Raw genomic sequence first — 17,294 nt, forward strand, 5'->3', positions numbered from 1 at the left:
CCTTGCTTGCCAGTCTCTTCTGCGATTCAACCAAAAAAAGGTGCTTGTTACCCATGTGTGTATGTGTATGTACATGTGTGTGTCTGTGTGCACATGTCCATGTATGCATGTGTCTATGTGTGTGTGTGCATCTGTATGCACGTGTGTGTGTGCGAGTATGTGTGTGTACACACTGCTCTACCAGCAGCAGGATAACTAACCTTCCTTGAATGACTCTCGGTTTCACATTGGCTAAAGCTCTCACCCCAAACACACTCTAGATTTTTCCCTCTCATAGGTTTTTGCAATGTTTCTCTCAAGCATTATTTGATCAAACAGCAGGCTGTGTATGTGTGTGCGAGTGTGAGTGTGTGTGTATACACTGCTCTACCAGCAGCAGGATGATAACTAACCTTCCTTGTATGACTCTCAGTTTCCACATTGGCTAAAGTTCTCACCCCAAACACACTCTAGATTTTCCCCTCGCATAGATTTTTACGTTTCTCTCAATCATTATTAATTTGCTCCAACAGCAGGCTGTCAAGATTTATTACTCTTATCATGGCTCCAACCCAATGCATCTTGTATTGATTATTTCCTAAAATATCTCCAGGCTTGAGTATATAAACCACTGCGTGACTCCAGCTTCAGTTCACACTGCTGAAGTTATTACCAACAAATAATAAAAGACAACTAAAGCAGATATTTGCAGACGTTTTTAGAGGGCCCAAGTGTCCTTTGTTGCAAAGATCCTCACAATATTCCTACACAGGAGGCTAACAGGACAGGAAAGACTGACCCCATGTAACAGATAGGAAATCCCAGGCTCAGGGAGGTCAAATGACTTGTCCCACGAGAGTCACCTGGTAAGTGGAGAGCAGTATCCTGTATCAGAATCCGAAGCTTCAGGTTTCTCATCTGGACATCTTGCCACCAGCCCTCCCTGCTCCTCATTATTAAGCCAGAGGAAGTCTTGGGACTCTGAGTGACCCAGCCTTCCTCATCAGTCCACCCCTATTTTTCACCACCAGCCTTGTTCCCAGAAAGCACCTGACATCAACCTGTCTTTGGGCCCCCAGTTCATCTTCCTGAGAGTCACCCTCTCTGGAATCATCACAACAAACCCTTCCTCGTCACCAGCTCTGTTTTAGCCAAACTGAAATCATCAGGAGTAAGCACAGCCCCCTGAATTTCCAACTATTCATAGCTTTCTTCATATTTCATTCTCTTCACATACACTGTCAATGCAGGAGTATGACTTTGCCCTTAATAGTGTCCAACTGCTGTCACTTTTACTCACCACTTTGAAATAAATTGCAAAGACATTCACTGAAGAATCAACTCAAAATTTAGCCATCCTAGAGCATTATAAATTGTCTTGACAATTACTTCCCTTCTCTTGTCTCTGCAGGAGATAGTGATCTTTGCTATTAGATCTGATGGGAAATGACAATAGGAGTTTGCCATTAATTCTCTGACGTTGATTTAAGCATATATTTGTACTCATCCATCTCCAGATGCCAAACCAAAGTTCCAGAACTGAGAACAGGCTTAATAAGAATGACTGCCTTACTGGTATACATTTTAACATCTTCTTCACATGTAAATTCCCTATTTTCTTCAGCTCTTATTTTATTCCTGATTAATTGTTCTTAATTAAAGAATGTCTAATATTGACAAGTTTCACCTCTCATTGAAATGGCAGCACTAACTGAATGGTCTATGATGATAATGATCAATCAGTAGTTACACTAACTGAATGGTCTATGATGACAATGATCAATCAACAATTATGTGCTTTTCTACATTCATCTTTGCAGCAATTCTACTGTATCAATAGCTGCCTTCATTTATACTTAATATATTCAAACCAAATTCAATCTCCATAGTAGCATGTAAGTTTTTAGCGATTTTAAAGACTAATTCCATAAATGTGTGAATACTATACCCAAGCTTATAGTTTATCCTAAATTACAGCCCATGCTATTCACATGTATACTTAATAAATTCAGCCTCAGAGGAAGATAGCTTTTCTTAAAATACTCCCCTTTCTTTGTAGAGCACTTGATGTAACAGATCATTGTGATGTAATAATCTGCTATAAACTCTGAAAAAATGCATGTTTTTATATTTTTACATCTGAGCTGTCTTTCCTCTGATGTTAGCCCACACAGCCTCCTTTGCCAACTCGAAGCAAGACTCTCACCTCCTGGGCTAACCAGCCCTGGCCTTCCCTCCAAAAGACCCCATGTCTGGCCACTTCTTTTTTTTATTTTTTTAATTTTTATTTTTGTATTTATTTTTTTGAGATGGAGTCTCATTCTGTCACCCAGGATGCAGTGCAGTGGCGCAATCTTGGCTCACTGCAACCTCAGCCTCCCAGGGTCAAGTGATTCTCCTACCTCAGCTTCCCAAGTAGCTGGGATTACAGGCGCCCGCCACCACGCCTGGCTAATTTGTTTGTATTTTTAGTAGAGATGGTGTTTCACCATGCTGGCCAGTCTGGTGTCGAATCCCTGACCTCATGATCTGCCCGCCTCCACCTCCCAAAGTGCTGGGATTACAGGCATGAACCACTGCACCTGGCCAAGTCTGGCCACTTTTTACATCTCTTCAACACACTCTTGTGCCCTGGACTATAGTAACAGCCTCTTGACTGGCCTCCTGTGTCCACCCTGCCCCAAACATCAGCCACTATGAGCTTTTTATTATCAGTTATTATTAAGGTAAAATTTACAGCCAGTGAAATGCACAGAGCTTAAGCACATGAGTTATGTTCAATTATCTACCTGTGTAACCATCACATCAATCAAGAGCACAGGGCTTCCCTTCCCTCAGCAGGCATCCCCACGCCCCTCTGCAGTTAGTACCCACCTTCACAGGCAACCACTGTTCTCTTTTCTTTCTTTGTTTCTTAGAGACGGAGTCTTACTTCATAGCTCAGGCTGGAGTGCAGTGGTGTGATCGTAGCTCACTGTAGCCTCAAACTCCTGGGCTCAAGGGATCCTCCTGCCTCCGTCTCTTGAGTAGCTGGGATGACAGGTCTACCATCACAGCTAATTTTTTTTTTCTGGAGACAAAGGTCTCACTATGTTGCCCAGGATGGTCTTAAACTCCTAGTCTCAAGCAATCCTCCTGCCTCAGCCTCTCAAAGTGCTGGGATTACAGGCATGAGCCACTATCGCCCCCAGCCTCACACTTCTTTTTGTATTACCACCCACTAGTTTGGCTTGTTCTTGAAGTCACACAAGCAGGAAACAGTATTTGCTCTTCAGGGTCTGCCTTCTTCCATGCAAAAGAGGTATCTATGTTAAACTAAGGATATCCATAGTTCATTATCTGAATGGTTTCCATCCATGAATAGTTCATAATTTGTCTAAACGAAACTCTTTAGTGAACATTTGGGTGGCTTCCAGTTTCAGGCTCTTATGAACAAAGTTGACATAAACATTTGTGTACAAATCTTTCGGGACATGTGTCTGTTTCTCTTTTGTAAATCCTTATGAATGCAGCTGTGGGGTTAAAGTGTAGGTTTAGTTTTGTAAGGAACAACCAAACAGTTTTTGAAAATGGTTGTACCATTTTACGCTCCTCCCAACAATGAACGAGAGTTCCAGTTTCTCCACATCCTACCAGCATTGTCAGTCTTGTTCAAATTTAGCTATTCTGGAGGGAGTATAATGTTATCTCACTATAGCTTAAAGATGTATTTCTCAGATGACTACAGATACGAGCACATTTTCATATGCTTAACAGCCATTTGTAAGTGTTCACGTCTTTTGCCACATTTTAAAAATTGGACTGTTTGTCTTTTTATCATCAAGTTCTAGGGATTTTTATATAGTATGGGCACAAATCCTTTATATCTGGACACAAGTTTTTGTCAGATAAATGCATTACAGGTTTTTTCCTACTTTGTACATTGCCTTTTTATTCTCTTAATGGTGTCTTTTGATGAACAGCAGTTTTTACTTTTAATGTAGACAGTTCATTAACATATTTTCTTTTACATATTCAAGTGATTTTTGAGTCTCTCTAAGAACCCCTGCCTATCCTAATAGGACATTCTCCTCTATTATTCTACAAATGTAGTAATTTTTGAGTCTCTGTTTAGGTGTCTAATATGTCTCAAATTAGTTTTGTGTGCAGCATGAGGTAGGGATGAAAGTTAACTTTTTTCCTGTACGCTTATGTACTTGTTCCAGCATCATTTATTGCAAAGACACTGCTTTTCTCATTGAATTGCCTTGGCAACTCAATTGGTCATATATGTATGAGTTTCTTTCAGGACTCACCATTCCATTCCATTGATCTCATTGTCTTTCCTTATGCCAATACCCCACGATCTTGAGCAGCTTTATAATATAAGGGCTGAAGTCATGTAGTGAGTCTTCTAACTTTGTCCTTTTTTAGAACTGCTTTAACTCTTCTAGGTCTTTTGCATTTCCATATATGTTTTGAATCAATCTGTAAATTTGGATCAAGGTACTACAACATTTTTAAGCTAAGCATCACATTGTGTTCCTTCTTCTCTCCTCTCTCCCCACACCATAGAAAACACCTCCAATGACTCCAGTTACCACTGCAAGAAAATCTAACCCTCTGACCATGTCCTCTATGTGTGGCCCTTCTTAATTCTTGCTGGTTCCAGGGGCCACACAGTAGGCCAGCTGCACAGATCCTGGGAGCATTCTGTAACAAAGGCTGTAGCCATGTACTTCTGCTCTCTCCAAGGGCCTTTGAATACTCCAGGAAAGTCCAGTGCAGGACTGATGAAAGGTGACATTCCCGTGGCTCTGTCTAAAGATATTTTTCTCTTTTCACGACATTATTGCAGGACCCTGATTTTCCAAATTCTTGCCTCAAATTTAATACCTCTTCCCCTGGCAGCACATGCTTACTACCAAATTCCTACTTACTTCTCAAGCCTGTAATCCCAGCACTTTGGGAGGCCGAGACGGGCGGATCACGAGGTCAGGAGATCGAGACCATCCTGGCTAACATGGTGAAACCCCGTCTCTACTAAAAATACAAAAAAATAAGCCGGGCGAGGTGGTGGGCGCCTGTAGTCCCAGCTGCTCGGGAGGCTGAGGCAGGAGAATTGCGCGAACCCGGGAGGCGGAGCTTGCAGTGAGCAGAGAGCGGGCCACTGCACTCCAGCCTGGGTGACAGAGCGAGACTCCGTCTCAAAAAAAAAAAAAAAAAGAAAATGTTTATGATTATTAGTGTAATTACAGAATTGATTGATATTGGTGGCAGGTAATAATGAATGTATCTTATTGACATTACCAGCTTGATGTACAAGCTTACTTTTATGCAGCATTCTATATTCATTTTAAAGGAAATTAATGGTTGCTTATAATTTTTGGCCCATGAGCAAATATTGTTCCAATTATTCTACATTGTGAGAGATAAGTATACCACATGACTACTTAAAAACTGGATGGTCGGCCGGGCGCGGTGGCTGAAGCCTGTAATCCCAGCACTTTGGGAGGCCGAGGCGGGCGGATCATGAGGTCAGGCAATCAAGACCATCCTGGCTAACACGGTGAAACCCCATCTCTACTAAAAAATACAAAAAAAAAAACAAGCCGGGCAAGGTGGCGGGCGCCTGTAGTCCCAGCTACTCAGGAGGCTGAGGCAGGAGAATGGCGTAAACTCGGGAGGCGGAGCTTGCAGTGAGCTGAGATCCGGCCACTGCACTCCAGCCTGGGCGACAGAGCAAGACTCCGTCTCAAAAAAAAAAAAAAAAAAAAAAAAAAAAAAAAAAAAAAAACTGGATGGTCAAGCAGTACTACCGCTGAGCGTTCATTCAGCACTTCCTACATGCCCAAACACTGTCTGGACAACTTAACATGTGTTATGCCATCTGAGCCTCACATCAACCCTTTAAGGTAAGTATTGTTATCATCCACACTTCACAGAGAAAGAAACTGAGATGCAAAGAATTCAAAAACTAGCCCAAGGCCACAGGGCTCCTCAGTGAAGGAGCCAGTCATGAACCCTGTTCTATCTGACTGCAAAATCAGAAACCCATAACCATTGCACGATGGTGAGAAAATTGTACTATGACCATCCCATATGCCCTTTTAAAAACAATATAAGTATAAATTCATATATGATACATTTTAAAAGACCAGATTGGGATATGTAAGCCTGTTACCAGTTATTTTTGTACAACAGAATTTTGCAATTGTGTGTGTGTCTCCACCTGTCTGTATTTTTAACTTTCCTGTAATGAACATGCATTACTTTGGATAATGAGAAATTTTTCAGCATTTTTCCCAGAGATAGTTTGTGCATCTTTGTATAGTGTCTATCTGTAACTGACTCATCTATCCAAGCCTCACAGCATCAGTAGAAGGTAGAAAAGCAGACCTGGAAAACTGGTAACAGCCAAGTTAGCCCCGGTGCCAGGAATCAAAGGAAAAAACACTGCAGTGTTTCAGGTTCAATGTGGCCCAGAAGTCATGGCCCCAACTGGGCATGGCCGCTGCTGCCAACATGAATCCTAACCCTGCCTTCTCTACCTGCATGAAACTCCTGCCTGTTGGCTGGTCCCGTTGGGAGCTTCCAATTGTTGAACTCGGCTCACAAGCCCAAGACCAGCTTTGTCTTGTGGCAGGAAGGCAGCCACTGGAAACCACTAATGCTACCCGCATTCTATGTTCGGACAGCCCCAAAATAGGACACCTGCCCCAACTCCTTGAAGTGGTGTGGCCTCTCCCCAGGTGCTATCATGAGGACAGCCTCCCTCAACCCCACATACACACAGAAGGTCAGTGCTGGGCTCTGTGCAGCCTCCGTGGCCAGTGTCCACCCCAGCTCACCCAGGAGGGCTGCCCGTGCTGATGGCCCCTGTCTGAACCACTGTCCTGTGATGGATGCACTCTAGCCCCTGGCCCACAAGACAGTGCACACATGGAAGACAGAGATGGTCTCCTACTCATCTTGAGTTACAAGATTCAATTCTCCCATCCCTCTATTCTGTCCCCATCACAACAGAAAAGACTGCAGGGTGGAGTTTCACCACACACAGCTGTGGAATTGGGCCAACTGGCTTGAAACCTGCCTCTGCTTCATTTACTATTGAACTTTAGACAAGTTACCTTTTCTATCTACATTTTAGTGCCTGACTTGTAAAATGAGCACCATACTTTATGATTTGCTATGATAATTTAATGGAGTAATGTATGTAAAATGCTTATGAGCCCTCTTACACTTGTCCCTACCTCTATGGCCACTTCTCTCCAGGCTCCTTTCTGGTCCTTCACACCAGGCTCCACCCTCAGACCTCCCCTTCTCTGTCAACACCCATGCCATGGGGATCCCTCCAGCCTTATGGTTCTAAATTCATCTCTATGCTCATGGCTTCCCCGTACCTTGACCCTAAACATCGCAAACATCTTTAGATGATCGCATCTAAAGACTAGCTCCAGATTTAACCTAACATCTCTTCTAGGCTTCCCACCCAGTATATGGTGACCCCATCCTTCTAGTTGATTTGCTCAGACCAAATACCAGGGAATCATGTTTTCTTTCCTGTCTCTCACTCCACTTCCATTATCAGTGTCTGTCTACTGCTTGACCTTCAGTAGAATATCTATTCCTGCCACTTCTCATCACTTTGACTGCAGTCACTCTGGTCCTAGCTAGCACCACCTCTCTCCCTGGTGACTGCTCAGCTCCCTGTCTGCAGTCCTGCCTCTCATATAGTATACTCCTAAGCCAGCAGCCCGGAGACCCAGTCAGACAGGTCCTGCTCCACTCAGTCCTTCCAAGGCCTTCCATTTTATCTGGTCTGAAGAAAATCAAATGCCTCATAAGGCCCCTCACACTCCAGAGACTCACCATCTCCCTGGTTGTCACCACCTCTGTCCTCCTCTCTCACTCAGCTCACACCACATGGCACCTGTCATTCCATTAACAAGCCCAGGACACTCCTGCCTTAGGCCCTTCATGACTGCTGTTCCCTCTGCCTGGATGCTGTTCACCAACCTCCAGCTGTCTCGCTCCCCCACCTCTTAGGCATCTGCTCCAATGTTACCTCATCATGAGGCCCCCACCTGTCCCTCCGACTCTTCCGAGCACCTTTACATCTTCACTTAAAAAAATTAACATATACACAGCATAAAACTATTTCAACTATTTTTAAGTGTACAATTCCCTGGCACTAAGTACATTCACAGTGTTTTGCAACCATCATCGCCATCCATCTCCAGAACTTCTTAATCTTCCCAGACTGAAAATCTGCACCCATCAAATACTAACTCCCATCTGCCCCTTCCCCCAGACCCAGGAAACCACCATTGCACTTCCAATCTCTATGATTTTGACCACTCTAAATACTTCAGGTAAGAGCATACTGCATTTATCTTTTTGTGACTGGCTTGTTTCACTCAGCATGTCTTCCCGGTTCATCCATGTTATCGTGTGTATTAAAATTCCCTCCCAAGGCTGAATAACATCCCATTGTATGTATTACACACGTTTTGTATGTTTTGTTACGCCATTCATCTGCCAAATTGACATTTGGGTTGTTTCTACCTTTTGGCTATTGGGAATAATGCCACTATTAACATGGATGTGCAAACAGCTGTCTGAGCCCTTGCTTTCACTTCTTTGGGGTATATACCAAGAAGTGGAGTTTCTGGATCGCACTGTAATTCTGTATTCAACTCTTTAAGGAAATGCCATACTGCGTTCCCCAGTGGCTACATCATTTCACATTCCCACATCACCACCAGCAATGCACATGGGTTCTAATTTCTCCACATCCTCTCCAACACTTGTTCTTTTCTGTTTTGTTTTGTTTTGTTTTTATAGTAACCATCCTAATGGGTGCAAAGTGGTATCTCATTGTGGTTTTGATTTGCATTTCCCTAATGATAAGCGATGTTGGGCATCTTTCTATGTGTTTATTGGTCATTTGCATATCTTTGAAGAAACATCCTCCAACTCTTTGACCATTTTTAAATCTAGTTGTTTGGTTTTTTCTTGTTGAGTTGAAGGAGTTCTTTATCTATTCTGGATAGCAATCCCTTATCAGATATATAACATGCAAATATTTTCTCCCATTCCATGTGTTGCCTTTTCACTCTATTGATAGTGTCCCTTGACGCATAAAAGATTTTGATTTTGATGTAGTCCAGTTTATTTTTATACAAATTTTTACTAAATTTTTTTAAAATTGTTTTTAATGATTAGATAATTTTTATTCTGAAAATGTCCCTATGTTTTCCAAAAGCCTGTGTTTTTGGTGTTCTATCCAAGAAATCACTGCCAAATCTAATGTTATGAAGCCCTTTCTTTATGTTTTCTTTGAATTTTTTATTAGTTTTTGCTCTTACATTTAGGTCTTTAATCCATTTTGAGTTAAATTTTGGATATGCTGTAAGGTAAGTTCCAACGTCATACTTTGGCTTGTAGATATCCAGTTGTCCCAGCATCATTTGTTGAGAAGATTGCCCTTTCCTCATTGAATGGTCTTGACACCCTTGACAGAAATCATTAACCACATATGTGAGGTTTTATTTCTAGGGGCTCTTTATTCCGTTCCGTTGGTCTCTACACCTATCTTTATGCCAGTTCCACAGTTTTGATTACAGTAGCTTTGCAGTAAATTTTGAAATCAGGAAGTGAGAGGCCTCCAACTTTATTCTTCTTTTCCAAGATTGTTTTGGCTATTCAGAGTCTCCTGAGATTCCATGTGAATTTTAGGATGCGTTTTTCTATTTCTGCAAAAATCATCTTTGAGATTTTGATAGGAATTGCATTGAAATTGTAGATTGCCTTAGTAGTGTTGTTTTAACAATATGAGGTCTTCCAATTCATGAACATAGGATGCCTTTCAATGTATTTGTATCTCTTTTTATTACTTTCAGCAATTTTGTAGTTTTCCACGTACAAGTCTTTACCTCCTTGGGTAAGTCTATTCCTGAGTATTTTATTCTTTTTGATGCTATGATAAGTAGAATTGTTTTCTCAATTTCATTTTGGATTCTTCATTATTAATGTATAGAAATGCAACTGATTTCTGCATGTTGATTTTTATCCTGTAGCTTTGCTGAATTTATTAGTTCTAACAGATTTTTTGTAGAATCTTGGGGTTTTCTACATAAAATATTCTGTCATTTGCTCACGGAGACTATTTAACTCTTCTTTTCCAATTTACCACACTTGATTTTTATCCCCAGCATCTGACATACCAGAAATTTACTTGTTTATTAGTTTAGAGTCTGACTCCTCCCAGACAAAAATGTAAGCTCCATTGAGACAGGTAATTTCTGCCTGCTTTGTTCACTGCCCCTGGAGCAATGCCTGGCTCACTGTAGGTGTTCAATAAATAATTACAAAATGAACAAATCACCTCACCTGGCACATGGAAGGGACTTGGCAAAAGGTAGCAAGAAATAATTATTGTTTTTTTACATAGTATTTCACTGCACGAGTAATAATGAAGGCTTAGAATGAAAAGGGTGTTTTTTATGCAGAATGGTTGCAGTGTCAAAAAACAAATAGCACCATGATTCCAGCTGCACTGGAGTCCCGGGGCAGGTCCAGCTCACTCCCTGACATGCCCCGCTTTCAAGTAATCCCTGTGGCTATCACAGATGACAACTGCATTCAGGTGCCAATCTACACAGAGGGACTTCTGTAAACAGACCGCTCTGTCCTATCGTCTCTGCCCAAATCCTCCAAGATATCCCATGCAGCCACGGCTGGCCTGACCAAAGTGCTGGCCAAGTGGCCAGTGTCCAAGTCTGTGGAGCTGGAGCCAGGACAGGGACTCCTGCCAAAGACAGTACATAGAACTAAGAGCCAGGGGAGCCTGTCACAGCCCACTAGGAAAAGCCTGGGTTCCAGTACAAACAGAAGCCAGAGGGCCAAGGGAGAGCCAAGGCCAGGGCAGCAGAGCCAAGAGCTCAGAGTCTGTCTGTCGGTCAGGAGCCAGTCCTGGGATGGGTGGGGGAGTATAGCTGTCACAGTCTGAAGCACTCACTGGGGCTGGCACCGGATGTTGTGGGCAACAGGGCGGGGCCCAGGTGAGTTGGGACTGGGACAGGACAGGCATCTCAGCCTCTTGGCAGATTCCTGGCTCAGCAACTTTTGCACAACACTCTCAGGGCTTCAATGTAAATGCTTCCTGGGAAAGGCTGTTTCTTCTCTCAGGGTGTGAGTAGAAAAGTAACCGTCCTCCCCGGCATTCCCAAACCCCTTCTAAGGTGAGCTGACCTTACAACGTTCTTCCATTTTAGATCTGATCACCCACCTGGTATTTCTCGAAATACAAAAACACCTCAAACGGAGATTACCTAAAATTCTGATAAAAATAATAATCATAATACATGTAATATAAATGAAATGCAACCAATGTCCTACTAGTTCCCCTCTGATCTGCTGAGACTGAGCTTCCTGAGAAAATAGTAGATGATTTAGATCAGTGACTCTCAACCTTTATGGCCCCTGGACCTTTTTTGAGGATTCCAAAGAGGTTTTGTTTGTCCAGGCTACAGCTGTCAATTTATCATATGGCAGAATTGTTATGAAAACTAATCATAATTTCAAAAAACTCATGAGAAGAATGGCATTGTTTCACATTGTTTTAATATCTGGCTCGATAAAAGATAGCTGCACTTTCACGTCTGCTTTGTGCTGTCTGCTGTGATACGTTGTTTTGGTTGAAGTTTATGATGAATATCCAGTGTCTCACATGCACGTAGTTGGACATATGCTTTCCAGGTAGCACCTGAAAGGGTCTTGGGGACACACAGGACCTTACTTTGAGAATCACTGGTTTAGATAATGATGGTGCAACTATGCCCCTCACTCGCATGGATCATGGGGGTAAAAACTAGAACTCTGGGTGAGAGAGAGAATGGTTGTAGAGTGGTGGTGGGAGGAAGGAGTCAGGGGTAGGATTTTCATTATGCAGGTATCTGTCCCCAACCCGCACTACACTTGGCTGAAAGCAGCCTCATCCCAGCTGGCTCCCTCCTGGGGAAAGGTAATGTTGAGATGCAGTTTCCTTATGAGCCAGCCGCAAACCCTGATTGATAGGGACCAAATGCTTAATGGGAACAATTTTGGGGAGACAGGGTGCAGGAAAGGAGGCATAGTGCAGCAGTCCTCAACCCCAGATGCACAGTGGGTCACCTGGAAGATGTAAATGCTGACCTCATTGGCCTGAGCAAAAACCTTTACAGCAGGAGCTTTGAAAATTGTCTGGCTGTTTCTATCGTGCAGACAGAGCCAAGCACCACCTGTTTGACATGGGCTCAGGAAGCAGAGCACCTGGGTTTGAATCCCTGGGTCACTAGTCATTTATATATATAATTCACTAATTGTATAACTAACCTCAGTCCAATTACTCAGCTTCGGTTTACTTATCTGTAAAATGGGAATGCCACGAGGGATGCTGTGAATATTGAATGACATCATCTATTTAAAGTTCTTAGTGCTGGGACTGGCATAGAACATGTACTCAGTCAACTTGAGTTGTCACTGTCTGTTATGGTGAAGATCAGTGCAGGCTGTCAGACTCTGTCAGCTTCCAGGGATGAGCATCTCCGAGGAAGCTGTTCCCACACAGGACAAGACACTGCCACAAAGCAGATGTTAAGACCTGGGTCTTCTGTCTCTGCATCTGGAAATAGAGGCAGTTGGTGACTCCCCCCGCCCAGGATCCAATTCTGGAAACTTCAGGGGAACAAGAGAGCTCTTGGCAGAGGTGCACAAAGGTGACGTCACTAGAAACAGGTGCAGAAGTCGGCACAGAGAACAATGATGGTGTTCACACTGTGTGTGTGTGTGTCTGTGTGTGCACGCACACTCTGCAATCAGACTCATACTGTTTTTTCCCTTTAAAATTATTGAAACATCTAAAATGTATTACAGATGGCAGAGGAGAAAACACAGCGTGGAAATATTCTAATGGCTTATTCTTGGCCTGCGGACTGTCCATAGAGACCTGGAGCGAATGAGACTCCCTCCTCATTTGTCCCCTAGAACATCATCATTACACATTATACACTGCGTTCTGCCTCAGAGTTCATCGGATCATCCACAAAAGTGAAGAGCAACACGAAAGGGGGGTCCAGGGAAACAAAGACGGGCCTGCCATGCTCCCTGAGCAGGCAGGACAGCCATGACTCAATCGTTTTATTAAAGAGGCAGGACGAATCATGTAACACTTCTTCTAGAATTACTGGATGTGGACAGCTCCTCCAGCTGTTTTACAGGGTGGAATTTGAGAGCCTTCAAACACAGATGTGCCGCTGAGTCTCATGACATCCGCCCAGCGAGATGAGCCTGCCGCACTGATGGACAGTTTCGTTTCCTTCGGGTTTACTGGCTTTTGCGAATTCATACAGAGAGAGGTGCCAAACAGGCCAAGATAATTCACAGAAATGACTGGAGGGATCGTCTAGGGCCAATCCTGTGCGTCCTGGAGGAATTATATCTAATCACCCAGGACAGAGAGTTGTCCAGGCTGCCTAAGGCCACTAAGTGAGCCAGGAAAACAGGAAGATAATTGGATCCAGAGCTCAATATGCTTCATCAGGAACGAGATTACAGAGGCTAATCCTTCAGACTCAGCGGGTCGGGTGGCAATTAACAAGCCTCATTAAGGGATCAGCTCTCACGTCCGGGTCTCAAGGATTGACACTAAGTTAAGCCACAGACATGTTGGGCTGATTAAGGGAGCAAGAAGCTGGCCACAGGCCAAGATTTCACCTTCCAACCAGCCCCATGCCGAGTGCACTGGGAGGCTACTCTGATAGAGAGAGTGGTTGGCAGCAAAGAGGTTGGTTGTTTTTGTATTTTTTTTTTTTCTTTTTTGGTTGTATTCACAGCTCTAAATGGATGCTCCATCAAGAGGCAATTTCCTAGCTTGAAAATCTCTGCCAAACTGCTCGGTATGAAATGATTTTTTACACTTTGCAAGCACGCTCCACTCTGTCATGTGGGAGTTTTCCTGTGCCAAGTGAACCTCCATCTGCACATTCTCCAGCTCAGCTGACATTGCAGTGCCCTCATCAGTGTGGAGGTGCCTGCAGTACTGCAGCGCAGGTGGTGCCAAGGCTCTGCCTGTAATTCCTTCCTGAGAAGACTCCAGGATTGGTCCTTGTCTCCTTAGACAACCTACCAAAGGTTGGTGGGACTGTGGGGAAAGGAGAAGGATCTACTTTCAAGCATGGATCCCAGGCCTCCACTAGCTCTGTTCTATGCTCCACAAAGAAAGGCGCCCCTGCGGTCTCCTGAACTAGGAGGACTCCATCACTCAATCCTCAGATTCTCCCTCCTAGACCATGCTGGGTGGGGAGAGGGCTGGGCTGCTTCAGGATAGGGCCGGCTCCTCAGCACGCCACTGAGCCACAGCTATCCCAGTTCAGGCTCCTCCCCTAGGGGCTCTCACAGGAGGGGTGGTTTGGGGTTTTTTGTTTGTTTGTTTGTTCATTTTGAGACAGGGTCTCACTCTGGTTGCCCAGGCTGGAGTGCAGTGGTGCAATCAGAGCTCACTGCAGCCTCAACCTCTGGGGCCTCAAGCGATCCTCCCACCTCAGCCTCCCAAGTAGGTGGTACTATAGGTGTGGGCCACCATGCCTGGCTAGTTTTTGTTTTGTTTAGTTTTTTGGGCTTTTTGGGTTTTGTTTTGTTTTTGTTTTTTGAGACAGTCTCGATTTGTTGCCCAGGCTGGAGTACAGTGGTGCAATCTCAGCTCACTGCAACCTCTGCCTCCTGGTTCAAGGGGTTCTCATGCTTCAGCCTTCCAAGTAGCTGGGACTACAGGCGTGCACCACCACACCTGGCTAATTTTTGTTTTGTTTTGTCTTGTTTTGGTTTGTTTCGTAGAAATGGTGTTTCACCATGTTGCCCAGGCCATGTTTCGCCATGTTGAGGCCAGGCTGGTCTCGAACTCCTGGCCTCAAGTGATCCACCTGCTTCAGTCTCCCAACGTGCTAGGATTACAGGCGTGAGCCACTGTGCCTGGCCAGTTTTGCATTTTTTGTGGAAACAGGGTTTCACCATGTTGCCCAGGCCAGTCTTGAACTCCTGGGCTCTGCCCAGGATCAGCCCACCTTGGCCTCCCAAAGTACTGGGATTACAGATGTAAGCCACCACACCCTGCTGAGGTATACTTTTTCCTATGTAAAATGTTAAGAACGCTATGAAGCTGAATGAACTTTGCTAAAATATATCATTCCTAATACTGACACAAAGGAACTCACTAAACACGTATTTTTTTCTTTGTTTCTTCCTTTTTTCATGAGGCTAAATTGACTAAAATAATATCACTAAATTTAGAATGACAGTTTATAGACAAATAAGATATAAACTTTGGATAAGTCTAAAGTGCTTTAAAAGCCCTTAAGATGAGTTATTTCTATTTCCCAGCTATTTAACTTTATCCCTAAAATTATATTGGTTTTGTCTACAAATATTTTATTACTTCTGCTAATACTCCTACTCCCTTGCCTGTGAGATTGGAGAAGTGAATGTGTGGGCCGAAGGAAGGGTTCCTTAGGTTAGTGGGAGTGGGGCAGAAAAGGGGCCTGAGGAAGACGTTCTCCTCCACCAAGACGTGTCTGTCAGCTGCCCTCAGCATGAGATCAACGGGCTTAGCAAGTCACAAAAGCAAACAAAACAAAATCTCTAGGCAAATTAACACAGGAACAGAAAACCAAATACCGCATGTTCTTACATATAAGTGAGAGCTAAACATTGAGTACACGCAGACACAAAGAAGAAAACAATAGGCACGAGTACACGCAGACACAAAGAAGAAAACAATAGAGAGGAGGGTAGGAGAAGGGTGAAGGTCAAAAAACCACCTATCATGAGTTCTGTGCCCACTACTGGAGTGACGAAATACTCTGTACATCAATCCTCCATAACACCCAATTTATCCATATAACAAAAATGCACATGTACCCTCTAAACCTAAAATAAAAGTTGGAAAGAAAAAAAATCTCTCTCTGTCTCTCTCTCTCTCTCTCACACACACACACACCCCATACCAAAATAACAGTGACACTTACCAGATCCTGAACTGCACGTTTTAACAGAGGTAGACCCATGGCAAACCTCACTCTCTGAACTGTCAAAGCTCTCATTTCATCCAAGCTTAAATCATACCTGTGAAGAACAGATACAAAACAAGACAGCCAATAATTGGTGACTGAGGGGAGGCTGTGGATGCTTTGACCCTGGGCTCAGATAGAAAAGCTGTGTCCATCATAACACTTGTTTGATACTGTGCACAGTGTGTATGTTACATAGACTGGGTGTTCAATACAGTCAGACACCGGGAGGGATGTCTGACAGGATTTCCAGACAAGACCATATTATTATTATTATTATTATTATCATCATTATTATTATTATTATTTGAGATGGTGTCTCACTCTGTTGCCTAGGCTAGAGTGCAGTGGTGTGATCTCGGCTCACTGCAACCTCCGCCTCCCAGGTTCAAGAGATTCTCCTGCCTCAGCCTCCCGAGCAGCTGGGACTGCAGGTGCCCACCACCACACCCAGCTAATGTGTGTGTGTGTGTGTGTGTGTGTGTGTGTATTTTTAGTAGAGACAGGGTTTCACCATATTGGCCAGGCTGGCCTTGAACTCCTGACCTTGTGATCCACCCGTCTCGGCCTCCCAAAGTGCTGTGATTACAGGCGTGAGCCACTGCACCCGGCCAAGACCATCTTAAAACAAGACTGCAGCACCTCCTGCTCTGCAGGGCTTTGAAAATTGTCTGAGATGACTTAAAAGCAGCATTTGGGAGATAGGGGAGAGGGAGTGTCATGCATGTTACAAGAGGTAGACTGTAGTGGCCATAAGGATTGCCATTCAGGGTTGCCTTCGAGAATACCTGCCTCCAGCTGCCACACCTTCGAATTAACGGAGTGATGGTAATTACATTCACCATGAGGCTGCTCATCTCTTGGCTGCTAGCAGCTGATGGTTGAGCCTCACAAGGTTCTAGAGTCAGGCCATGCCTGCCCAAGAGGTGACCTGCTCTGGGACCCCCACTTGCCTGCAGAGACTTGCCATCACTTCACTGTGGTCTGTGGCTTTCGCAGATCAACCCTTTCCTGCCCCTCTCTTTTCAAGGGGACCAGACCTGACGGCCTTTGCTCTGGGGGTTCTCCCCACCAATCCAGCTCCCTCCCACTTAACCTTCACAGGTGTTTTCTCCAATTAAATCTCTTGCACATCTAGCCTCATCTTGGTGCCCACTTCTCAATGAACCTAAACTGACACAGGAGGAGAGGTTCCTCTTTGGCCACCTAGCATGTTTCCATGCAACGCAC

At 44.0% G+C, this 17,294-nt stretch overlaps 1 protein-coding gene across 1 annotated transcript in view; it reads right to left on the bottom strand.

The window, feature by feature from the left end:
- The window catches only part of LOC103241249 (acyl-CoA oxidase like), a 41,610-nt gene that overhangs the window by 24,078 nt on the left and 238 nt on the right, over positions 1-17,294 (bottom strand). The window contains 2 exon segments of the mRNA XM_073023163.1: positions 14,966-14,970; positions 16,023-16,119. Of these exon segments, the coding sequence (XP_072879264.1) occupies positions 14,966-14,970; positions 16,023-16,097 (80 nt within the window). The 5' untranslated portion in view covers positions 16,098-16,119.

This window comes from Chlorocebus sabaeus, chromosome 14, assembly GCF_047675955.1.
Source record: "Chlorocebus sabaeus isolate Y175 chromosome 14, mChlSab1.0.hap1, whole genome shotgun sequence".
NCBI lineage: Eukaryota > Metazoa > Chordata > Mammalia > Primates > Cercopithecidae > Chlorocebus > Chlorocebus sabaeus.